General features: G+C 46.8%; 1 protein-coding gene across 1 annotated transcript in view; it reads right to left on the reverse strand.

Annotated features, from left to right (window-relative positions):
• Positions 1-27,479, reverse strand: part of LOC119445809 (nose resistant to fluoxetine protein 6-like) — a 66,292-nt gene that overhangs the window by 38,048 nt on the left and 765 nt on the right. Inside the window, 4 exon segments of the mRNA XM_049660606.1 lie at positions 1,981-2,032; positions 5,595-5,682; positions 9,961-10,075; positions 10,956-11,191. Coding sequence (XP_049516563.1) covers positions 1,981-2,032; positions 5,595-5,682; positions 9,961-10,075; positions 10,956-11,191 — 491 coding nt within the window.

Raw genomic sequence — 27,479 nt, forward strand, 5'->3', positions numbered from 1 at the left:
GGCGCAGAACTCCTGCTCGTTGTCCCGCGTCATCTGCGCAGGGATGTCCTCATCCAGTTTCATGACGCCCCCACTTCCGGGCACTTAGGCGTCTCCAGAACTTATGATCGCATACGACGACGCTTTTTCTGGAAGGGCATTTATCGGTCCGTTCGCCGCTACGTAACATCTTGTGACCTGTGTCAGCGTCGGAAGAAACCTGCGACTCTACCCGCTGGTCTCCTTCAGCCAATTGACGTTCCAGCCGAGCCATTTTATCGAGTGGGCCTGGACATGCTGGGTCCCTTTCCAATTTCCACGAAAGGCAACAAATGGATTACAGTCGCTACGGATTATACCACTCGATTTGCAATTACTCGAGCGTTGCCGACCGGCTGTGCCACAGACGTAGCCGACTTCCTACTGTACGACGTCATCCTCCAACATGGTGCTCCACGTCACCTACTCACAGATCGCGGTCGCTGCTTCCTGTCTCGTGTGGTTGACGATCTCCTTTGATCATGTGCTACTCATCACAACTTCACGACCTCATATCACCCTCAAACTAATGGACTCACCGAACGCTTAAACCGTACACTGACCGACATGCTTTCCATGTACGTTTCCGATGACCACCATGATTGGGACGTTGCGCTCCCGTTCGTCACATTTGCATACAACTCATCGCGTCATGAAACTGCCGGCTACTCACCCTTCTATCTTCTCTTTGGACGCCATCCCTTACTACCCTTTGACACCTTGCTCCCTTCTGATCCGGCCTCCACGTCCACGACTTCCTATGCGCAAGATGTCATCACGCGTGCGCTCGTCGCGCGCGCAGTAGCCCGCGCTCGGCTCACGTCATCGCAGATCGCACAAAAGGCCATCTATGATCGTCGACACCGGGATACTGATTTTCCACCGGGCTCTCTCGTCCTTCTCTGGCTCCCATCTCGTCGCGTCGGCCTGTGTGAAAAGTTAATGTCGCGGTACGTCGGACCCTATCGCGTGCTGCGCCAGGTGACTCCTGTCACCTATGAGATATCTCCCATGGCATCCACCTCATCAACTGCCGCACCGCGAACTGACATCGTACATGTTTCCCGCCTCAAACTTTACAACTGTGATAATCCATTTTGATCACAACAAGCACCAGGACGGTGCTTCATCGGCCGGGGATAATGTCACGAGCAATGGCAAAGACAAAGACATTGTAGTGGGGCTGGGTCAGAGGCTATCTTGTCGGACTGAAAACCTGCTGGAACCTGTGCAGTCTTGACTAGTCTTGACTCCCCGTAACAATATTTTTTTCAAGCGTAATGTTGCCATTATTCGCAGTAAAATTCAACATAAATGAACCATAAGTTAATGTATCACAAGTATCAGACCAGGTATAAGATGTCACCGGAAGATGCAGTTTGATGTACAGTAGCGAGCAATAGCTTGGAGATGATGGCGTCAGCAAAACATTTTTAATGTCTTCTAGTAAAGCTATGTAACGGGGAATTGCTTCAATACAATGCATTGGTCGTACACGTTCTCGTAGGCTTTACTAATTGATTTTAGCCGGCATACCGGGGCAGCGAAAAAAAATATAACATCAGTACTGCACTCCAAACTTTTTCTCCCGAGTGTGCATTTCTCGTGTTAACTTCAATAACATCATTACTACTTTCAGGCCTAACGAACAATAACTAAACCATACAAGGCTATGCATCTGTTGCTATTATTGAAGGCAATGAACACCGGCTACTGAAGAAATAGGAAAATGTGCACTTTAATCATCTAAGAGTAGCGTTTGTAGCGTAGCCGAAGCAAGAGCGATAAAAGACACACTTAGCTGCACACTTCCCAACGGTGTTATTACGACGTCGCTTTCGGTTAACTTAGCACAGAGCTCGTTAGCACAGAGCACAGAAACGTTAGAGCTCGTTTTCTTTCAGGAACCTTACCGTGACTTTTCTTGTACCTTGGCGACGTCATCAGAAGCTTCCCAATCACTTGCGCCGCCGTAGACAAGAGCACGGGTAAGCTTATGCACACCAGCACGGCTCTGAAAGCAAGGTAGGTTCTTTGTTAATTCGACTATTTTCCAACAGATAGATATTTTGATTGATGAGGACGAGAAGGATGGATACCAAGAGAAGGGAAGCGCAGTCGAGGACGTAACAAAACTAGGTGGGGTGATGACGTTAGGAAATTTGGAGGCGCAAGTTGGAATCAGCTAGCGCAAGACAGGGGTAATTGTAGATCACAGGGAGAGGCCTTCGTCCTGCAGTGGACATAAATATAGGCTGATGATGATGATGATTGAGAAGCAGGTATATGTGGCACATCTGTTCTCATACTTCATGTCATTTTGTGGACGAAATTGTGCCGGAGAAACATTATTTGGGCATCGCCTAAAGTAAGCTGCTTCAGTTCATTAGCTCTATGATTGTTCCGACTATGGCAACTGAGAGCTGGATGTATCTACATATTCATTCTTTCACAATATTCGTGTCTTCTTTAACTGCTTGTCCTAGCGTCTGGTGTGGAAGAAAAAACGATTAGGTATGTCGATCGTGCGCGCTTGTCCAGCGGCATAGCAGATATTTATTTCTAAGAACTCAAGACTCGTCATATCACACTTGACCACATTAATTTCTAGTTTTTTATTACTAAGGCGATGCTATCTTGCTATTTCAATGCTATCTCCCGGACTGGGTCTGTGCCTGTATAGATTAGGACATTATAAATATTAGCCAGGGGACATACCATTTCAGAGGCATCAACACATTAAAAAAAAACAGCGAAGAGAATATTCAACTATGTCAGAAGCTCCAAAAAGTAAAAGAAGGCTTCGTAAGTCATTCACTTTAACGTACGTAACCAGTCTTGCCTCCACAAATACGGTAATCTATATAGCAGAATAGTGCGGTCGCAAAGAAAATATAATCAGTAAATTTTATTTGATACATTGTGCACAACACACACTCTTGAGCATACGTGCTAGCAGCTTTGAAATAATTTAATTGGGCAGGAAGTGCAACCCGGATCAATATTCCACGTGAGTGGGCCTCTACGCATGCGTGTTACAACTTCAGCATTGACTAAAAGACGTTTGAAGCACACAACGTAAAAGTATTCCTTCAAAGGACACGAATTGTTGAGAATTACTAGAGCGATGTATGCTCCGCAATGAGGCATTTACCCGCCGGGGTGGCTCAGTCAGCTAAGGCGTTGCGCTGCTGAGCACGAGGTAGCGGGATCGAATCCCGGCCGCGGCGGCCCATTTCGATGGAGGCGAAATGCAAAAACGCCCGTGTGCTTGCCTTGTAGTGCACGTTAAAGAACCCCAGGTGGTCAAAATTAATCCGGAGCCCTCCACTATGGCGTGCCTCATAATCAGAACTGGTTTTGGCACGTAAAACTCCAGGAAGAAAGAAGATGAGCCATTTCTTGCGTGCAAACTCCTGTGCTGGCACTGTGCTTGCTCAAACTGAATGCGAAGTTATGAAGGGAAACTACTGTATTCTTTAACTGCTTGTCCTGCTCCTCTCACATACACACCTGCACTCACACACAAAAACACCCAAGAAGGGCCCCATATCGAACAAGCTTGAAAGAAGGGCGCTCGACTCGTTCAGAAAAAGAGGTTTCCAGGACATATTCGCAGAGCGGCAGGAACGCTGAAAGCGCTGTATTGCTGCACAAGAGAATTATTTCAAAGGTGACAGTGTTGGAAGGCACATAAATAATTTACTTTCTTCAAAACAGAGCCAGTGTCAAAACTTTTTGATACCACCTGATATTGCGACAAATGGCGGATAAAGGCGCTGGTTGTTTTTGTGCCAATTTTTTGGACTTAGCGGGACATGTAACCTAACTCGAGTGAAACATTTTGAAAGGCTGATTGTTTGGGAAATTATTGCGGCAATGGATGAAAGGGACACCACCCAAGAAAACAAACGAAAATGACGTGCTCGTAAGTGCAGTAACTTACCCTGCTTCTGCGTGCCTCTTTGTGTGATGGCCCTTTCTTCAATTCGCCCAGTCCTTTCAATACGTAAAGTCACCTCTGTGCCAAGCTTACTCACATCTGTAACGTACAACTTTCTTCATCCTTTACGATGATAAGGCGAGATCGTGCAGTTTTCTGAATACGACTTTGCTTAAAAAATTCTTTCTTGCACTTTTTTTTAGGGGGGGAGGGGGGGGGGGGTCTCACAGCTCACACTTCACTGGGATTCGAGAGCTGCTATACTGCGCAGGTGCGCCACGGAACGTAATGAATAACTCTTGGTGATGTAAGCGTGAGCCTAATGTTTTGTTTCTTTTGATGTGAAACGTCTTTCAATTCGGTTAGCATAGGGGATCGCTTGCTAAAACTGCATCTAACGAAAACATGCACTACTAATATCGCTTATATTTTTGCAACCCTACTACCCACACGCCTTACTTTTGTATCGTTGTGTAGAGGAAGGAAACAAGCCATTACTCGATCATGCATGTGTCATGTGCACTTATGGCGACCTTGTCGCGCCACGCATGACGCAATTGAAGCTAAGTTCAGCCTTTCGCTCGGCGTTTAGACACTCACAGCTCAGCAGTACGTTTCTCGATCCGAACTGGGGAGACAAGCTCATTCAACCATAGTAGGTATAATTCATCTTACTCAAACGTGTGCTCATCAGGAGTTAAAGTGTTTAATTAATGAACCTAAATGAACTAAATTCTGGGGTTATATGAGCCAGAGTAACGGTATGATTATGAGGCACACCGGAGAGTGGGGGGCTCTGGATCAATTTTACCACCTGGGGTTCCTTAACCTGCGTCCAATGCATGATACACGGGCGTTTTTGCATTTCGCCCGTATCGAACGGCGGCCAGCGCGGCCGGGATTCAATCCCGCACCCTGGAGCGTAGTGCCACTACGCCAAAGCCACTACGCCACCGCAGCGGGTTATAAGCCTCAAAAGTTTGCCATTTATGGCAGAACTTTGACAGCTGATCTGCTGAGCACGAGATCGCGGGATCGAATCCCGGCCACGGCGGCCGCATTTCGATGGAGACGAAATGCAAAAACGCCCGTGTGCTTGCGTTGTAGTGCACGTTAAAGAAGCCCAAGTGGTCGAAATTAACCCGGAGCCCTACACTACGGCGTGCCTCATAATCAGAACTGGTTTTGGCGCGTAAAATCCCAGAAAGAAGAAGAAGCTGCTCGGCTATGGCATCCCCGAGTTCGACACGTAGGGTCCAGAAATGGCGGGAGGAGACTCGGGCAGCAGAACAAAGGGACGCCAATTCGTGCACACTATTTTTGACCACGGCGGGCCCACTACGAAGAAGGAGCGAGCACGATTGCAAGATTAGACTGTAGGATCCCCACTAGCTGTATCATAAGTTAATCGTGTAAGCTTTGTATTGCGTGAATCAATGTCACTTGTACACTTGGTTACTTAATTCCTAAACCCTGGGGACCATACACCCTTAACAGCAGCCACAAGGTGTTTCATGTACTCCACTGCTGCTGCGTCCCCAATACAGCCAAATCATTTTTTATTTGCTTATTAGAGAGTCCACCCGCATAGTTAATATATTGTTCGGCAACAAAAAAGACTGTGTCCTCTTACATAAAAATCTTGTCTTTCAGGGTCAGGTTGACGGCCGAGTCTTGAGAGCAGTCGCTTACAATCGCGTCCCAGTGTATTCCTCTGAAAACTAAACAAGAAAATACTCTTATCAGCGTACTTAGCCAACACTTTAGGCAATATAACGCATAGGTGAAATACTCTTTTCTTTAATTAGAACGTGAGAATAATAAGAAAAAAGTGAATGAAACTGTTAGATAAGGAGACTTCCCGCCAGGGGCGGTTCAAGGAAAGCCGAGCAGAACTTACAGCTGGGCTTCTTGGCAATCCACCTTGGTAACAGCGTAAGAGCGCACGAAAACTCTCGCATACGCACACGCTATCACAAATGCAAAAACACCCAAGAAGGGCCCTTTTTCGAACAAGCGCTCATTACCAACCGCTTATTCGTCATATTGCACGATCACCACGGATGCTTGATACAGCATCAAGACCCCGTACTTCAGTGTGATATCTTACAGCCAGTGTTCACAATTAGATAAACACTGATCTCAGACGGAAAGACGGGAAGGGAGGGCTCGCTTACGCGCTGGTTTCTATTCATATTTATAAAAACGCTTCATAAGGATAACGAGCCGTTCCTTTAAAGCTTCTGCTGAGAATACTTATTTCAACAAATCGTGGCTGGCGCCCATGTTATAAAAAACATCTAAAAAAGATGCGCAAATTTGTCCTTTTTCTTTACTTTTTGAGCATGCTTCCTTAATCGGTCAGTCAAACAATGCTCAGTCTGGCCGATGTAAAATTTCCCGCTTGGTAATGGTATTGAATATCATGACTTCCGTCTTACATTTTCCATAGGCATGAAAGTGCCTTTGGAAAATGTCGTAATGGGGAGGCCGTGTTTACGGGGGTATGAGCTATTCATTGTCTTACGTGACGGACAAATTTAATTTGGAGGCAATTTAATTTTGAAGAATCATAAGCGGAAATGGCGGGCGGATGCTGCTAACCACGCCGCCGAGCAAACTCTAGACATCGAACGCAAGCATTTGAGGTTCCACACAACTTGTTCTTCATCAGTGTTATCCGCTCCAACGAACAGGGACACAAGTATGATTTAATGAACTGATTCTAAGGCAGGATGAAGAACAAGGGCACATTCGAGTAAACAAAGTTGATGGCAAAGAGGACAGTTAGGTCTACAAAGGGACAAGCTTCGCTTATCGTCCATCTTCACGGAATGGAAGGACCGACAAATTTTTTTTAGGCCAGCCATTTCGTGTACTTGTTTAGTCCTAATATTTTGTGTACATTCCTTGGAAAAAGTGCGTGATAGCCGGTATTTATAAAAATGATATAGCTTGATTAAACCGAGCTTTTCAAAATAACATTTGCATGATATAATAGCAAGATCGCCTTTTCTGCGCTGCTGGTGCGCTTGGCTTCAATATTGGCTGGATTGAGCGTTGAAATTATATGATGACTATCTCGAATAAGGTGTGATTTTCAAGATTTAAGAAATGGGCGTGCAATAAAATGTGGCTTCCTCTAAAGTGCCTACGAGCCTTGGAAGTATGTAAAATAAACAAAAAAATAAGTTTGCCATTTAAACAGCTGCCCCGAACGCACTGACAAAAAAGCTAATTAACACTTTTTTGTTCAAAAAATGAATAACACTAAGCTAATTAACACACAGTATGACGACGATGGCGTGACAATGACGGTATGATGACAACCGGATGAAGAAGCTGCAATGATGGCGATGGCTAGGACCACGGCGGTATGAGGACGACGCTATGGCAATGGATGCATAATAGCGTCTGTCTGAAGACGACAAAATGAAGAAGATAACATGACAACGGCGGCATATTCACGATTGAATGTGGACAGCATGATTATGATAGAATGATAAACAAGGAATAACGTCGATGGATCGACGAAAATAGTATGACGACAACGGGATGATGTTGCAAAGTGTGCACATCATGCGTATTCAGTGCACACATCGTGCTTTATAAATTCCATTTCAGGCCATCGAAGTGTAAAGTGTCTGCCTGATAGTGCTTGTGCAGTTCACGCATAAAGAGTTTCATTCGAAAAAACTGGTGGCGTCGTGGTATCATTTCTGATTGCGACACTATGGTGCCTGAGTTCTAAATCACGTCACACTTCTTTACTTCCTCTGTGGCAGTTTGTCTGAGATGACAAAATCCTTTTCATCACTTACATCTCACAATGGCAAGATGACAGCAAGCAGCGCGTCCTCACTACCACTCGGCAGCCACCTTTGTCGGACCGTCGGCTTATTATATAGTAATGTTGGCAGTTTGGGCTTGTTGGTACAACATATTGGTGAATTGCAGAGCAGATATAAACAAAGACAAAAGATGCCAGACGACAGACGAGCGCTATAAGCGCACTTATAAGTACGTTTACTGCACTGCTTTTAAAGTATGTTTATTCCGATGTGTCTAAATGTGCTATCTAGTACGCGCGAAATTATCTTGAGATCCCACCGACACGATGAGAGTAAAAACCGAGTAACAAAGTTCCTAATTTAAGGTGAAATTATCCGAACAAGCATAAAAAAATTATTTACAATGAAGTGGTATTCAAAATGAAATTTTTAAGAGTGGGAAACTAACAAAATAAAGCAATAAAAGGCAATGAAAAAAAAGATGAAACAGTGCGCTAGCCTCTAGAATGACAAATGTGCGCAGGATATAGCACGCGTCTTTGATTAGTATTACGGTCAGCCAGAAATGAATGCGCCATATCAAGTAGCAACCAAGTTGGCGAGCTCGTATACTATAGTCGGGGATTGTTATCACTCACTCTCCCTCAGCCTCTCGTGCAACAACTTTGCCGTTTGTGTACCAGGCGAACCGATAACAATTTGCAGTAGCCCATTCTGGAACACAACGACGAAGGTCCTCATTGTGACTAGACATGTTTTCAGGGACATAGCAAGTGATTAGCACTCTTGAAGTCTTTCCGCGTCGCTAGCCATCTATCACGGATCGACTGCCATAAGAAACGAAAACTAACGCCCGGCTATTTAGCTGGATTGGAAGAAAGCCGGAGCATATGTTCGATGCCATCATCACAAAAATAGGGCAAGCTGACTGAAGCGCCCGAATCTTTTGGGCGGGCCAGCGCATGGCACTTTTGGGCTTGCGCCGGGCCCGGACTACAAAAAAAATGGCCCGTGCGGTGCTCTACTAGGCATACAGCTGTATGTTGCGGACTGTATGCAAGCAAAGAAGTCAACGTGCATCACCCATGCGATCTGATATATCGAACGAACATCACTGTTTCTCAGGTACTTGACAGTTTTTGTATAGCGTAAAGCAGCAAACGCAAAGAGTTAGCGTTCGCGTTGCGTGCACCACACTGCACATGCGCTGTACGTAAACGGTGCTGGAGCTCTTACGTACGCACGCTCTTTTCGGGATTTAGCCCTTACCATACGTACGGCAACAAGGTAGTGCCAATCGAAGTGAACGCTGCCCGCCTCAGATCTATCGAGTCGTCGGCCTGCACTGTTCGGCTCATTCGTTCCCCACTAATGCTCGTGTTCGCTTTAGATTTGTGTGATGATGCTTCGACAGCAGCGTACAGGTGACAAATGGGCATTGTTTTCGATCTACGTTCTCGATTATCAGCGCAGTAGGCTTAACGAGAGGGTTTGCTCATGTTTGCTCATGTTTGCTGTATCTGCCTCGAAATGGCGCCCAAGTGTATTTCGCTTATTCCCTTGGTGTAAAGCCGCGATGTTGAGCAGGCCGCTTCTTGTTAGGAAACGCGCTCCTTCTTGGGCTCTATATCTTCCTAAGACTATAGACAGAATGTTAGGGGTAATGTGCACATCCTACAATTGCGCTTGCTGACATTACTGTGACTGTGTCACAGTAAGTTATCACTGTACAACCTGCGCGGTCGCTCTCGTTCCCGAAGCATGAGGGCATCCATGTCATCCCAATTTAAGAAGGACAGGTAATATGGGTCCCACAGAACACTCGATCGTGGTATGCAAAAAATAATCAGTGTGTTACGGGACTCTGACAAAACAACACTTAAAAACCAAACACCTACATGCGTAATTAACGCAGCGACAGTGGCTTTCGATAAGCTTGACTTAAGGACACACGTGCGGATTCGGAATTGGATCAGCTCGACATTTCGTGTGGATTTAGCTTTCCAGTACTTTGTGTTTTTACATCTAGATGGCGCCGTATATGTTTGCGTTAGCGTATTTCCGTTCCGCCATTCTAAAACACTACCTTGTGCTGCGCATTTAGTGCAGCCTTTCTTTGCGTTAGCGTTGCGTCGCACGCTAACGCTAACGCAAGCATTTTACACTATACTAAAACTCACTACTGTCGCGCAATGCTCTTTGCCTTACCGTTCTTTGCGATTGTTTCGACGTCCTCTTTGGAACACACCGAAGGCATGCACAGCCCCGTCCTCGCAGTCGTCGTGAAGAATGTCCCAGCGTCCTTAGCGAACTCTCGCATCACCTGCGTGGATTATACGGGAACATCACGGACGTGCAAACACACGAGATAGCGACGTGCACGCAGCACAGGAGAGACAATGCATCAGCGCAAATATTTCCTCCCACTGCATAGTTTGTACATTTCTTTAGAAAAAAGAAAACAAGGCACTTATTACATGGTTAAAAGGAGAAAGTTTTTTTCTGGGTCACATATAAATCAATTGCTGATTTCCTTTGTTTAATTCCTTTTCACAGTGATTCAAGAAAACGTACAATCAATCAATTAATAAAAAAAAATAAGCAGCTCTTGCTGGTTCCTCCGGATCTTAACTTATCGACAACGACAGCATCAGGCTTAAGCAGCGCACATCACCATCTTCTCAAGAACAACTTTATGTTTCCGGATGCACACAGTATCGCATTCGCCCACTATCGTAATACTTGTGGTGGCCTCTGAACTACGTACACAGACATAAATAATCCCATTCTCTGTGACCCGCAAATTCCCACACAAATTTTCGAGTGCATATTTGGCGACCACCACTGCCGTCTGGTTTGATCCCCCATCTGCAAGCAGGCAGAGCATGAATTTAATCCGTTGCGCCGGTAGTGTGGTGGACAAAGTTCCGGTTATCATCATGCAGAAGGCGAAGCTTAGCATTGTGAAATGGACTTAACTGAGACGGACGGACACAGCGAACCCAGTTTCGTGCTCCAAACTGCTGTCGCAGTAAGAGGTGGCGCCGGCTGGCCTTCACCATTTTTTTCCACCGGGTTTAGAGACTGATAATGTAAATTACTGACAACGCTATGACAGTTCTTACGCGCGACGCCTAGGAAACTACGACGCGCGCGACCTCTCCTATACTAGGAAACACTCGAGTAGCGGAAGCGAGGCTGACCGAGTTTTCCGGGAAGAGGGTCAAGTTGATGGCCGCGAAGTGTTTGGTGACGACGCGTGGCTTGGGCGGTAGCGGTGGCCTCGATTTCACCATGCAGTACTGGCCGCGGAACAGGAGGGAGCCATCCTCCGAAGAGGCATCAGGAACGGCCACGCTTAGGCACTCTTCGTAGTCGCCGAAGTCGGTGAGCGATCCGTCCAGGAGACCCGGAGCCAGCTTGCCTGATGCGTCGATCACTGCGTTCATTGGCCAAGAATAGGATTTTATGACACTGTCACAGTAATGTCAGAAAGGGCGATTGTAGGATGTGCACATTACCCCTAACATTCTGTCTATAGTCCTAGGAAGATATAGACCACAAGAAGGACCGCGTTTCCTAACAATAAAACAACACTGTGTTGTGATTCCGCGTTTTGCTGCTGTGCTCAGCGATTGAAGGCGCGCACGATATTTTGGCTGGAACGACTGAGACGAGCTTGAACGCAGCGCACTGCCATGCCTTGGATTAATACCATCCCACTTCTACACACTGTTGTGAGCAGAGGTTATGGTATGGGTGGTATGGCATTACCTAGACGGAGCCGCCTGAAATGCTGTCCGACCAGAAGCAATTAAATTAATTAAATTTTGGGGTTCTACATGGCCAAAACCGCGATCTGATTATGAAGCATGTCGCAATGGGACATGACATGACAAGAACTTTATTGCAGTCCTGAGGAACTAAGATCTAGGCGAGCCGAAGGCTCCCCCAGATTAAGTCGGTGGCTCCGCCCACGATGGGACCGGGAGACCAAGTCCCGTCGCGATGTCGTGGGCCCTCTGGACAGCCTGGTGTTGGATTTGAAGATTGCTGCTCTTGAGGGATTCCTCCCATTGCTCTTTCGTGATGGGTGGAGAGGCGTTAAGGGCTGGGCACAACCAGAGCATGTGATCAAAAGAGCATGAGTCATGACCACATTTGTAGCACGACTGTGAATGGTCAGGGTATATCCTGTTAAGGGACCGGGGAGTGGGATACGAACGGGTTTGCAGAAGTCTGAGTGTGCTAGCCTGAGGTTTGTTCAATTTGGGGTGGGGGGGTGGAAATTTCCTCCTGCCGAGACGATAATGGGAAACAATTTCGTGGAAGGTACATAATGGATCTTTGTGGATGTTGACCTCGTTCCGAGCCTGGCTACCCCTGACAGCGCGGTACGTGAAATCGCGCGCTGTCCGGTGGGCCTGCTCGTTAGGATTACATCCGAGTGGGTTAACTGAGGCATCTATATGGGCTGGGAACCACGAGATGTGGTATCCTCCTTCGCTGCTCTCCCGAGTGCTTTGAAGTGCTTTGTTCACAATATGGTTCGCCTGTTCAGACACTAGTGCGGCCGAGAAGGATCTAACTGCTGTGCGTGAGTCCGAGAAGATGATAAGGGGAACTTTTGCGCTGTGAAAAGCCAGAGCGATCGCCGCTTCCTCCGCCACATGTGCAAACTTAGTAAAGACAGAAGCTGCATTAAGCAGGTTGCCCTCCGCGTCTACAACCGAGACAGCGAACTTATCCCCACTGTCATATCTGGCAGCATTGACAAAGAGGGCCCCTAGTTTGTGCTGATTGATCTTTTTAAGGATCGACTTGGCTCTCGCGAATTTTCTACCCTCGTTATGCACTGGGTGGATGTTTCGCGGTACGGGGTCAACCATGATGCTAGTTCTGGCTTGCTGGGTCAGGATAATTTTGGTCCCCGGTTCATGTCTGGGTTGGATACCCGCTTCTTCTAAAATTTTGATCCCTGGCTTAGAGGACGACAATCTCATTATTTGAGCCACTGTGTGAGCTTCTATTAGCTCATCGATAGTGTTGTGGAGTCCTAGCTCCAGCAGCTTCTCGGTAGTCGTGGACTGCGGAAGGCTGAGCACGCGCTTGATACCGGTTCTGATTAGAGAGTCGAGTTTGGCCTTTTCCGCCTTACCCCAATTAAGGTACGGCGCGATGTAGGTAACATGACTTAAGAAGAATGCCTGGTAACCTCTGAGCAGATTGTCCTCTTTGAGACCGCCTCTCCGATTTGAGATGCGGGCTAAAAGTCTTAGGACATTACTAGCCTGTGCAGTGAGCCTGTTGAGGGCCGTCGAGTTACAGCCCTTAGCATCAATGTGGAGACCTAGAATCTTGATCGAGTCCATCCTTGGTATGGGATGTCCATTCTTAGCTCGAATTTCTATCGGCAGAGTTTTCGGAGGCTCAAGGTTTCTGACCCCTTGTCGGGACTGTCGGTATAACAGTAGTTCTGATTTAGCGGGGGAGAGTTCAAGGCCCGTGCTGGAAAGAAAGTTTTCCGTTGCCTCCAACGCGCTTTGTAACGAGTGTTCGAGCATGGCAAGCGAGCCGCCCGGCGCCCAGATCGTGATGTCGTCCGCATATATGGCGTGACCCACGTTTGGGATTGCATCGAGGCAAGTGGAGAGCTTGTGCATGGCTATATTAAATAACAGTGGGGAGAGGACCGAGCCCTGCGGGGTGCCGCAGTGGCCTAGCTGGTAGGGCCCTCCCGAGACCGTGCCTAGTCGGAGGTGTGCCTTGCGATCCGCGAGGAAAGATTTGGTGTAGTCATGAGAACGCTGACCCAGGTTAAGAGAGGAAATCTCTGTTAGGATGTGTCTATGCGCGACCCTGTCGAAGGCCTTGGAGAGGTCGCAATGGGAGGCTTCGAATTAATTTTGACCACCTGAAGTGCTTAAACGTGCACACAATAGACGGTAAATGAGCGTTTTGCCATTCCACCCTTATTGGAATGCGACCGACACTGCCAGAATCAAAATCGCGACCGCAAGCTCAGCAGCGCAATGCTCCTGCCAGAAGCAAGAAATCAGAAGGGAAATTATGTCGCCAATCTTGTCGGAGTTACTTATAACCTGTGCAGCATTAAGAATAATTACTAATTACAAGCTCGAGCCCCAGGCCCGTCCCTCTGCAAACAAGGCAGATGCCTGGGTAGAATTTCAGATAGAGTGTTTTTTTTTTCAGCGTGTTCAGAAGGGCTGTGACGATATATGCCAGCGCGTGCTTGGCCTGAGTTAACTCGCGACGTGAGCAGCTAAACATTTTTCGTGGTGCAATACCATGATCAGTGAGACGGTATTTAAGCCCTCAACCACTCTCATTGTCATTGCGGCTGTCTGCCGCCTTATTGAAATCACGAAAATTTTCTTTCATAAGAACCATTTTTTTATCGCAACTTTCGATAACGCTGAGTTCACTATCATGGCGGCTGTTCCCACAAGCCGGTCTAGAGTACGACCTGCATACGGCCCCTGATTTTTTTGTTTTCGTCGCTCAAAGCAAATGTCCTAGCGTCGACAAGCTGAAAAAATCGCTTTGACTGATAAATGAAAATTCAGATTTGGACTTGGTTAAGATTGTTAAGTTGTGGGAGTGCATGTGACTCTTGTGAGTTGCATGTGGGAGTGGGTAGTGCATTGTTTCGCCGCGCCATATCACACTTGACTCGTAAAGCACATGTGTGTTGCTGCTGCGGTAGGTAGAGCGGTCAGGTCAGCGGCCAGGTGGTGTTGCCATAGGCAGCAGTTCGAGCATAGCGCGTGTCTAAAAAGCACACTGTCGTACTTGACTGTTGTTGTTGTCAGTAGCGCAATTACTATCATGTATAACACGTTAAAAAATAAGAATCGCGAATGCATGTACTTCTTACTTTGAGAAAGGCTGGACGATCAGCTGAACCGTGAGAAATGTACTGTGAAATACCAACGTACGTCGTACTCTTTACTTTGAAGTTATTCATACTCTACAATACGATATATGTACAGCCTCCCGCATTTTTAGCTATATCGCGCAATAATACTATAATATGGTCATACGCCATCCTGAAGGGAACATCGCATTAGACGACTCTTGCACAGGAAAGTGATTAGTGCACTTGAGAGTACTTCTGCCGCTCTCGCTGATTATCGCCGCTAAAATGAAGCGTGATGGGTGCTCGCGTGATATAGCTAAAATTGCAGGAGGCTGTACATATATAGCCATATTATACAAAGCCAACAAACAATGACATCAAAGAAAGCGTAGGGGGAATTATTTGCAGTTATTAATTGAATTAAGGAAATAATAAATGAATGGAAATTGAAAGTAGATGAAGAAAACAAGTGGCTGCAGGTGGGATACGAGCCCACGTCTTCGCATTACGCGTGCGATGCTCTTACGAATTGAGCTACCGCGGTGCCGTTTTCCCATCCACTTCCTGGGGTATTTATGTTTATCTACTAGAACTAACCCTAGAATTGCATTTCTTTGGAAACAGCCGATGAACCAGACCAGTTTGGACAGGCGCTATCATAATCCACGACGCCACGATGATGGCACATGACGGCGGCGTTGCCACCCGCCTCTCGTTTTTGCGTGTTTGCTGGCTGGTCTATCTTACTCATATGGTAAGTGAGAGAAGATTGAGAGAGAGTAATCGTAAGGAAAAATCAGGGAGGTTAACCAGGCTGAGTCCGGTAGGCTACCCTGCACTGGTGAAGGAGGAAATTAAATTAAATTATGGGGTTTTACGTGCCAAAACCACGATCTGATTATGACGCACGCCTTAGTGGGGGACTTTGGAAATTTGGACCACCTGCGGTTCTTTAACGTGCACTTAAATCTAAGTGCACGGGTGTTTTCGCATTTAGCCCCCATCGAAATGCGGCCGCGGTGGCCGGGATTCGATCCCGCGACCTCGTGCTCAGCAGCCCAACACCATAGCGCTATCACTGAGCAACCACGGCGGGTGAAGGAGGAAAGGGGACTGAGATATAAGTAGGAGGAGAGAAGTTCGCACTTTGCACGGAAACACACACAATGAAGCGTTCATCGTCTAGTTTATCACAAACGCTCCGCTGCGTCTTTGGAACTCTTCATTGAGGTGGCGGTGTGCACTGCGTGGCGGTTACATGTCTTCTACCTTGCTCGAGCCCTGGGTCGCTATCTGCGGATCTACTTGGGTTCGGGCATGGTTCATGTAACGGATGCTTCAGTTCTGGCGGCGGGAGCGGGCAAGGGTGGCGCACGGCGCCTCGGCGATTATATAAACGGAAACCGATGCCGTTGCCGGAAGGGACATGGCATCCTTCCCCCTGTTAACCGAGAACTTCATATCTCTTCGGAGGGCATCGTAGCCTGCGTGGGTATGTGCGTCGCTCTGTTGTAGTTATAGTACTCGGGCTAGGCACTGCTGCCACTCCGGTAAATGTATTAATGCGTGATATCGGCTCCGTGAGCGTCGGCAGGTCCATTATCAAAGGCGCTGGAGCTGAAGATGGTTGCTCGTGTTTGCTGGCGGACCTACGCCGGAGGCGATTCATGCGACGTCTTATTTTCGTGACTATTGTTTCGATGAGCCAAAAGCGGAACCCAGTAGCTCCTACACAACACCTGGAATCCAAAGCGGTTCCGTTCTGAAGTTACGTGCAATAACTTCTTGGTTGGCATTAAATGGTTTGTTTGCGATTGACAAATTCTGTCTATGTGTTGAATCAGTAGGAAGCATACTGTGGAGGTTTGATGGCAATTATCTTGCAAACATCAGCTGTGCTGCTGTTTTTCCAGTTGCTGAGCACACAGTCGAATGTTGCTTGTAAGAACATCTGGCCAACCGTAGTCTAACGTCAACACTTCGTTCACGAGACAGGGTTTGTTTCAGCTCTTCCTCTATGGCTTGTCTCCGGGTCAGTGGAAGTGGTCGTGCATGTATAAGAACTTAGGAGAAGCTGAGCCGTGCAGTTCGAGATTGATATGCTGTCCCTTGTACACGTTAATTTTGTTGTAGCACTTCTGTTACAGTGGATATGATCAATGCCATTTAGGGTGATGCCAAGTGACTGGATCCTGTTGCGGCCGATGAGATTACATACAGCCTGGTGCTTTCGTTACAACTATAGTGGCTATAGAGGCTGTAACGCTTTGAACTTTACGTTGACGAGTGCTGTACCGAAAGGTTGGAGGCTTTCTCCAGACAATGTTCACGAGGCAATCATGGTCGCCTTGCAACAAAACCAACATCGTAAGGCGACGTTAATTTTGAGGAGAGCATGCGGCTGGCTATGCGTTTCGGAACGCTTCCTAACTGATGAGTGAGTAGGCAGCTCCTGAATCAACCTCGAATGTGAGGGTTGCGCCTTCAACTTACAAACAGACCTTAAGCTTCCAGTCTTGGATGGGCGTCACGGAGTTCAAGTCATGCTGTCTTGTTTCTTGCAGAGTTTTTGAGATGTCCAGTGCTTCAGCCTGGTCTACAGCATGCAGCTTACGATGTGAAGCATCTAGCTTGTTACAAGGGAGTTGCGTTCTTCGTTCTTTCTGCTTTTTATTTAAGCAGGCTTTGTCCATGTGGCCTGCCTTTCTGCCGTAGCGGCATCTGGCAGTGCGGTATGGGAAGTTGTCCGGGCTGTGCTGTTTGTCACAGCGGAAGCAGACTGTGTTGAGTGCTTGTTCCGGTTGTCGGTTGCACATGATGTTGCAGTGGCTTTGTTGATATCGGATGCCTCGCCTTTGATGCGCTGTTGTTGGATCTTGGCGTTATCTGCTCGCAATGCGATGTCGAGGGCCTTCTTAAAAGTGAGTTTTTTTAGCAAACCATCTACGCTGGACGTTGCCGTCTTGGAGTACGCAGGTGAACTGGTCCCGCCGCATGATGTCAAGGGGTTGCATCGTTCCTGGCGATGGAGTCGAGCTTGTCTGTGCTTCGTTCGATTGCGACTGTTCTGGCACCCATGTTGGAGCGCTGGAATTACACTCGGTTGGCAGTATCTTCGGCGCTGCTGCGAAGTATCGAATTTAATCGCATGGCAGCTGGTCGAGACGCTGGAAGCCTCATCTAGGTAAAGCTCGGATGACTGTGGGTAGAAATGCTGGCCGAGGAGAGAGCACCGTCCGTGAACGGAACGGTTCTCGGTGTTTTCGGTGCCTTCAATGCCTTCACTGTCTCATGGGTGAAAGATCCACAGAGTGTCAGCATAAAAGCACGCTTCCGAACGTCCTCCTTGATGCCGTTGGCCTCAAAGTAAAAGTTGAGGCACTCTGACCATGATTTTCCTGACCGGTCTCAGGAAAATTCTTCACTATAACCGTGCGTCACCATGGAGGCTGCAGTCATAGACATAGGCTACGTGCGATGCATGGGAATTCTAGTCACCAATGTTATGTCTTTAGAGGAGGAGAAGAAGAAAGGAAAGGCAGGGAGGTTAACCAGACGCATGTCCGGTTTGCTACCCTACACGTGGAAGGGGTTTAAAGGGATGAAAAGAAAGGAGAGAGAGGGAAGAAAGTACTCTCAGTATGAACACGTGCAGTTGTCCAACGCTTGACAATCGGTCACTGAGGCCAGTCGACTTCATGAACTGTAACAATGCCCGCGTCGCTTTGTAAGCCTGCGACGCGTGGGGCCACGGTCCAAGAATCTTTGTCTTTAGAACTGTTTATTTATGTGGCAATGTGCACTGCTTGGCGGTTACATGTGTTATGGCTTGCTTGAGTCCTGAGTCGCTGTCTGCGGCTCTGCTTGGGTTCGGGCATGGTTCAGGTTACCGGACAAGTACGGCTACTTCAACTACGGCAGCTGGATCGAGCGAGGGTGGTGCACGGCGTTTCGGCGATTGTATAAACAGAAACCGATGCAGTTTCCGGGCGGGACATAGCACACTCATATGCAGGGTGTCCCACGTAACTTTAGCCAAACATTAAAAACATGCAAATCCCACGTAGCTGGACCAAAACAAGGTAATCTTGCTTGCCGTCACTTGGATATACTCAGATTATTTATTGCATTCAGCCTAATTGCATAATTGTTCTTAAATAATTAATCAAACTTCTTAAAATTTTTAAATAGATGAAAAGTGCCAACGTGAAAATTGTAGAGCAAGACGAATAACTTCCGATACAGCTTTCTGTTGCTCGATACGTGGTGCATAAAAGTGCTTTTTCTAGCCTGAAACAGGCCAGGGAATTCACACGAAGTGCCTTGAGCGGCCAGTCGTGCGGCAATCTTGCGTGAATTCGGGGGCTTCTTTCACTCTCGGAAAAACACTTTTATGTAGCATGTAAGAAGCAATGTAGCATTGTTTGAGGTTCCGCAGAGCGTTGCCAGGTTGAACAATGTGTTTATGTAAATCCAGTATTTGTGTTTGTGACGCGAACTTGAATTAATGCGAGAGTGAGTGTGTGTGTGGGACGACAGCAGCAAGATGATGACAGTAACCACGATTGCATGATTTCTACGAAGGATCGAATTAATAGCGAGCAGCATGGATGTTCGAGATGGGTAAGAAACGTAGAAACTAAATGCTCACTGACGGCAGCACTTGTTACCACTTGGAGGACACAAACAAGTGACTTGAAAGCGATACTGTAGCACAACCTGAAGCCCGTGTCGTTTTATAGCCATTCGGATGAGTGCCATGTTGCAGCTGCCATAGTGGCATTCGATGCAGCGTTGTCGTAGTCGGACACTATGCGCACCAGGAAACAGCAGGCCTCGATGTTTGATTAAGCAGCCTGGTAACAACGAGAAGGGCCATAAAAGTCCGGTACGAGCTTCGGTAGGAACCAGGAGGTTGGGCGTTGGTGTCCCGCTCTCGGAAATGAACGCTCGTGGCAAACTTTCTTTTCAGTCGCTGTTTGAACGGATGCAAGCACAACCCGGTGTTCTACGGCCGAGATGCCGGGATCTTACGCGTGCCACCTGTCTGGAGCACAAGTAGTACGCGACAATTATAGGCGAGAGTCGGTTTGCGAAGCTAGAACGACGATGCGACGACCATAACGGTATCACGGACACGAGCATATAGCCACCACCAACTTGATCCACTGGGTCGTGTTAAAGACGGTTCACCCAAGGACCATTGAGGTAGCGTGGGCCTGGCGGTCTGGAGCTTCACCAGCGTAGAGGGGCCGAGGCCGAGACGAAAGGCAATCTACGTTACGGGAAAAAAGACGTTTTTTTACATCGTTACGGAGTGGTCAGCTCTACAAGCTTCCTCACAGGGGGCGACACGCAGTCAAGCTTGCTGAAAAGCTGAAGGCCGAAATCCGTTGGCTGGGGCGTTCTTTATAAAGGCCGGAACGCCCTCGCTCAAGAGAAGGAGAGAGCCAACGCTATCCACGCTTGCGGCCGCCGTTTGGTACACGTAGATCGTTCAACAGATTTCAACCGTTGGTCAACCGCCCCTTGGCCAGTGCAGGGAAAGGCACTGACGCGCACAGACACAGACACCGCCGGCGTCTCCCTCGCCGAGGAGGACAAGAAAGAGGGAATCCACATGCGATGCTAAATCATCCCGCTCGCTGAACGGAGACAGCACTGTGGAGCGTAGGCTCCACAGTGCTGTCTGCAGGGCGTCGTGCGAGCCGTGGGTAAGGAGGCGAGAATGCACGCACAAAGGCTAACGTCTTTTCGCCACTGCGGGCTCTTAGACGTTTTTTAGCGGTTGCGGGCGGCACAGCGTATTTAAAATCACCCGAGCTCTCGAGTGGCTGTGGCGGTGGGACACAAATTGCTCGCCACACAGTCCAGTCGTAACAGTCGGCATAAGTTCTTGCCATGGAAATCATGACATGACTTGATATAGGCATGCCATCATATGCATTCATGTCATTTATGCCAATCATTTTATGACATACATGACAAGTCATTAATGTCACACATTTATGTTATGACATGCATACCCAGAATATATCCAGTTGAAGAAATGCATGTCATGTCATTCAATCTATTAATGTAATCTCAATTATGAGAATCATGCCATGACATGCATGGCATGCCATCCATGGGTGCTATAACTTTTATACTCCCTTTCTACAAGGAGCCCTACACGACTGGTGAATCGTTTTTCGGGCCACCCTCACTTCGCCTGTCTGTCACGCAACATCAAGAAAACAGCAAAAACTGCCCATCTGATATGACCTACACACACGGATTATGTATGATTAGACCAAACAAAAGAAAAATAAATATTTCCAATTTTACGTCTTTTTCGCCATTAGCCCACCGTTATTGGTCAACTTTTTTTGAGGTTGCGCCTACTTCACCCGTTTGTCACGCGACGTCACAAACAAGCAAGAACTCACCACATCAAAGTGACGTGTACGCATTAAAGATGCATTATTATGCCGAATGAAACTGAATGTTTTTCAGAATAGCAGGAGACTACCCCGTTCCGAAACGAAGGAATAGAAAATGGCTGCACGCCGATCGATCTGACAGTGGCTACTCGGAGCTGCCGGGAAGAATTGATGTGTTTGCATATAATATTTTTTTTTTGCGTGGCAGTATAACATTGTCGAGCCCTTTCGGCCGCGTATAAGACATCGCTCTCTCAACTCATCTTCGCTGAGGAACCCTTTCAGAACATTTTTAACTACCGCAAGCTAAGCGAGGGAAATCAGACCAATCGCAGACGCCGGCACCGCTATATCCTCATCCGGTTATCTGCTTTCACTTCGCTAGCTCGGCCCCATCAAAACCCTCTCCACTTCCGCGTTACGCTCGCATCGTGTCAGTCAATTAAATAACAAAAACTAGTCAAGGTAGGCAATGCTATTCGCTTTGGAAGCACACAAAATTGATCTATTATAAACGAGGAGAGCGTTTTATTGGACTGTTCAAACAACGCTACTGGTCACCGCCCGATGCTTGAGTTGGCGGCTATAAATTTGACGTGAGACGATTGGAGTAAAAACAGATTTCAATAGTTTTACGTTATAGCGCGCCATGTCACGACATTATTGTCGTTCATGTCAAGTCCATTTTCTAAGAAGTTATATATCAGGAAATCCATGAAGCGAATGAACTGAAATGACATGCACCACATTAATGACATGACATGCATGTCATTACGCGATTTTCACGAATGAAATAAATGACATGAGGTGTTGGCGTCGTTGTCGTTACTTTAACTGGCTATGTATCAGGATATGTGTGGCGAGACATGCGTGCCTGACAAGAATGACATGGCATGACATGGGGTAACATCCTCAAGCATGTCTTATCATGAATGTCACGTCCTGGCATGTCACGCGGTTCATGACATTCATGTCATGACAGGCATGTAATTCATGAGATGACAATTATGTCATATCATACATATCCAGATATACATCAAGCTAAAGAAACGACGACGACGACGGCATCATGTTATTCACACCATTTGTCATGACATACATGCCATGATAAGCATGGGACGTTATTGATGTCATGACATGACATCCGGATCTACGTCCTGTCATTCATGTCATGACGCACATTACATGCCATGTCATTCATGTCATGTCATCCATGTCATGCACACGTGTCAATCATATCCTGATACATATACTGAGTTAAAGAAACGACCACGACGGCATCATGTCGTTCATATCATCTATGTCATGATATACAAGCCGTGACAAATAGGTCATGTCATTGATGTCATTACATCCCATTCATGTCATGTATGCATGCATGTCATGCCGCCCATGCCGATTCTAATTTATACACAGTTGAAGAAACGACCACAACGTCATCACGACGTAGGAGGATAGATAGATTCAAAGCGCATGAAGTTTGCACGGAATGCTTTGCATGAAAGGGAAGTACAACCATCAATGAAAAGAATTTAAGAGCTTGTGAGAACACGAACATGTGCGAGCTTCCTCACATGAGTGTACGGAAGGCACAGGAAGGAGTACAAGAACACACAGAGGCAAACAGAGTTTCACAGATGAGTAGACTAAGGTAAATACACGTAACTACGTATAACTTACATCCATGACACATGTATAATCTATTGTGTAGTAATACACATATAAGAGTGATATCTGACATATTAATTTAATACGAACCTTACATTTTGTTTTCATCCCAATAGAGAGAGAGCAAGGAGAGGAAAGGCAGGGAGGTCAACCAGACGAGCGTCCGGATTGCTACCCTACACGGGGGGTAAGGGAAAGGGGGAATAGAAAGATGAAAAGAGGGAGAGAGTGAGTACTGAGTGCACGTGGGATGATGCACAGGGACACTAGAAGCGGTGTGTTAAACCGGTGCACATCAAGTAGTGTACTAGTGCACGAATCATTTTTTGTGCCAGTGACGGATGTAGCCATGGTCCGAGTATCTTTGACTCAGAGAACGGTCTCGAGTCCAGTCGGTTTAAAGTTGTCCCGAGTGAGAGGCATTGTACGTCGTAGCAAGGAAAGGTACACAATAGGTTCTCGGTGGTTTCCTCGCACCTACAAGAGTCGCACGTCAGGCTCTCGGCCATTCCCATATGATAGGAGTAGGCGTTCGTGAAAGCCATCCAGTGAAAAAAAAAATTACATCATCTTCCCGTAGGGGAGCCCTGAGTAGTATGCGAAGCAGCCATGGGGTCGACTCAAAGTAGTTTTATCAGCTGTATAAACTTGGACATGCAGCAGCACCAGCAACGCACAGAAGTGTTGTAAACGCGGTCGGCGTTTTGCCGGCGTTCGCGCCGAACGCGCGCGGCGTTGGTAACTGTTGCCGGTGCCTCTGGGGCGCCTACCGTCGCGTCTCTAACCTAAGCTGCTTCGCATTATCGCGCGCGGAGCCGCAGGTGTTGCCATTCGTTGTGCAATCCGGAGAGGAGCGTCGGAGAGGAGAGGAGGAATGCCGAGAGCAGAGGAGATGACACAAGGAGAGGAGGGGGAGGAGGGAGGAGAGGAGATGAGACAAGGAGAGAAGAGGAGAGGGAGGAGGATGCGCATGCACAGTGCGGGTGTGGACGCCGCACGGCGGAGGGATGGAGTTACATAGCTCTGACCATAAGATGCTTCGCATCTAAAAATGTCAATGGGTCCGATTGAAAAAGTACCAATTGCCACCAGGTGGTTTTCAACCAATTGAAATTTCACCACCAGTTGGAGTGCACCAATTGCATGCAATTTGTAAACCAGCTAGTAAAGCTGTTGAAGCTAACTGATCAACCAGCGAAGTAGACTGGTATCTGTCAAACAGTTGAACACATATGGCCATCTCATTGAAGCTAACTGGTGCCCAAGTGGTCATCCAATGGAAGCTAAATCGTGCCCAATTGGTGAACCAGCTGGAGTAGACTGGTATCCAAATGGTTAATCAGTTGAACACATGTGGTCATTCAATTAAAGCTCACTGGTGCCCCCCGAACGGGTGTACCAGTTGAACACACATGGTCATTCAATTGAAGCTAAATGGGGCCCAACATGGTCAACGAGTTGACGTAAACTGGTGTCCAACATTTTAACCACTTCAACACACATGACCATCCAATTGAAGCTAACAGGTGGCCAACACGTAACGTGTGCCTAAGTGCCACATGCATAAAATAAAAACCATATAAAGGAGGTACTTGTTGCTTACAAGAATTTATTACATTTAAAAATATTGTGATGCCCAATTAATACTTTAAATATTTATATATTATTTTAATTAATGCCCATTTTATGATAATGAATTTTGCCCGTTTTAATAAATATACCATGGTGTGATGCCACAGACTTGGTTTAAATGTTTGGTGGTCTTGTTTTATGCACACAGTATGAACATATATGATTGTGCTGGTGTGCTTTCACTAATTGTAAGAAAACTGTCATCACAGGCTTGCTCCTAGCCTGCACGGCTGCTGTCAACGGCGTACATTTCTTGTAAGTTCACCAGGAGATGAGTCCTCTTTCAGTAAACTCACTTAGTTTTGCACTAAAAAATTACTTTTCTTCTAAACTTTGAGTAGTCAGTTTTTGCACTTAATCATTTACTAGAAACGGTAAGCTCACGCTCATATGAGCGAGCATTGATATGTGTACACAAAATATCCAAGAAAAAAATGAAAAATTACACAAGTTATAATGTTTGCTTGTAGCATTGAGCCTATTTTCATCTAGGTATATTTGCTCTGTAGGATACAGAAGTTAAAGCTTCTGGGAGCGCAATCGTAGGTTATACATAAGCCTGTAGAGCTAGCTGCATTTTACACTGTACTATATTTAAACTGATTATTAGCTCGCAATGCCCCAACCAGCTGTCCAAATTCTTCGAGATAGCTTACACCCTATAGCAAATGAAAAAAAAATTTTGCAAAAATCCTAAGCAATTCAAATGGTGTAAGACTGCAGCTCTTGACGTACCCTAGCAAAGGTTTAAATTCAGAATGCGCACGCTTGGCTCAATTGGCCGGAAAGTTATGAAGTGAAGAACTAACTAGACAGTTCAATGGGTCTTGAATTCAAACCTGAACTAAAGACACTTTTAATTAGGCTGTCATGTTAGTAAGAAATATTACAACGAGAATTTTAATTGGAAGATCAATGTTTCAATGGGTCTACTCCAATTGGGGATGTACAACCAATTGGACAAACAAGCATTCCAATTGGGAGACCAAATGTAAAATGTTGGACCAGTTGGTTATTGTGAGGTCCAATTGGTTTTTCCAATTCTAGTGCGCATTCTAGTTGGTTTTCATTTAATTCCATTTGGGTGCAATTGCTAACAACTGGTACGAACAGTTGGACCAATTCACTTTTTTGGGCTGGGCACCCCCAGACTCAAGCGGCACAACAAGGTTGTTTCTTCGCGGGAAAGGCTAGATGGCAGTTGTAGCCGTAGCAAGGGGTCCAGCTTATGCAATCGGCAACGGAAGGCACTTGAAATCCAGAAAGCGCGTGACTATTTGCGTGCAAGCAGACGAAGTTCCCTGGCAGTGTCCGTCCGCGCCAAAAGTATTGGACGCGATTGAGTGTCTTCGTGGGCAGACGGGGCAGCTCTGTCAGCAAAGTCATTTCGACGATGCTACAGTGAGCAGGAATCCACTGAAAAATTATGTTGCGCGCTGTTTCTAGAGCATGGTGGTGTACTTCCCTGATGTCGGATATCATCTGCTCGTAAGTTCTGTGATGTAAGGCAGACTTGATACCGAGAAGAGCTGCCTTAGAGTCACAAAATATGACCCATTTCTGTGCCGGCTCTTCGGTAACGTAGGTCACAGCTGCATGGAGGGCTGCAAGTTCTGCCGACGTAGATGTAGTCATATGCGACAATTTGAAGTGAGCTGTCACCTGCTTAGTGGGAACGACGAATGCGGTAGTTGAGCTGGTAGGTAAGGTCGAACCGTCGGTATATATATGCATGCGGTCATGATATGCCTGGCGCAGCAATAGGAGCGTCAGTTGCTTCAGAGCCGGCAACGGATGATTGGCTTTCTTTGTAATTCCGGTAATAGCAAAAGTCACTTAAGGCACCACAGGGGAGATGAAGGCCTCGCTGTCGGAGTGTAAGATGACGGTATGACTCTAATCAAGAGTGCATACCGTCATCTTACACTCCGAAAGCGATGCCTTCATCTCCCCTGTGGTCCCTGCGACAGCCTTAAGTGACTTTCCACTTTGCACTCTCTAATCTCTCTTGAAAAGAGTGATGAGAGAGTGCCCAGATGTCCAGTGGCACAGTATAACCTGATTGGCCACGCTAACGTTTCTGCGCTCTTTCACTTTCATAACTAATTGGGTACTCAGCGTATTCGTGTGATATTGTTGAGTGACATAAGTTCCGGCTTGAAATTCGCTAAGAAATAGCCCATTTTTGGCGTCGTGAAGCTATGAAACGTAACGCAGAGGGAACAGGGAAAAAAATGAGCTACGCGGTCAAAGATAAGATACACAAAGCTTTTGTAGCTATGCCTCAAAATTTTCCTTACACAGATTGAAAACTTAGATAATGTCCTGAATCCTCTTCGTGTCAACACCGTACTATTCTGCTTTAATGTATGCATTTACGCCAGGTTGATCTGTCGCTTATTACGGCAATATAATTCAGATTCCCAGACTAGTGAGGCAGAGAAAGCAAGGAGAGGAAAGGATGGCCAACCAGGCGAGCATCCGGTCCGCTACCCTACACGAAGACTAAAGGAAAGAGGGAATAGAGAGAGGAGGGAGAGAGGAAACATTTCATAAAATAAAGGGAAACCGCAAGGTTCTTCGACGGGCCCTGGGCGTGCGTGGAGTCCTCAGTCCAGGACCCCTAAGCCGCGGCCGCCCGGCATGCTCTCACGACCAGATCGAGAAAAAAAGGTAGAAAATGAGAGCCGGACTACAATTGCACACTGAGGTCGGTGTTGCTCAAAAAGTGCAGCAGTGCACGAATAGCTTTCTGCCCCATCGACGGATGTGGCCAGGGCTCAACAATTTTTGTTTCCTAAGATGTTCTTATAGAGTCCAGTCGGCTCAGTGCGTCTGTAAATATCTGCGCTGGACGTCGTATTGAGGACAAGTGCACAACAGATGTTAGATGGTTTCTTCAGAACCCCAGGTGCCGCACATTGGTGTATTGATCATTTCAAGACTGAGAGAATATACGCGTTCGTAAATACCACACCGACCCATAGGCAAGAGAAAAGTGCAGTCACGGTGAGCCGTGGTTCCACGGTGCAGCAGAAAAACACTTTTACGTTTGTATAATTGCCGGAATGATGAGCTGTCGATACACTTCAAAGCAAACAAAGGATATTAAAATATAGGTGGTA

This window comes from Dermacentor silvarum, chromosome 1 (genome assembly GCF_013339745.2).
Source record: "Dermacentor silvarum isolate Dsil-2018 chromosome 1, BIME_Dsil_1.4, whole genome shotgun sequence".
Lineage (NCBI taxonomy): Eukaryota > Metazoa > Arthropoda > Arachnida > Ixodida > Ixodidae > Dermacentor > Dermacentor silvarum.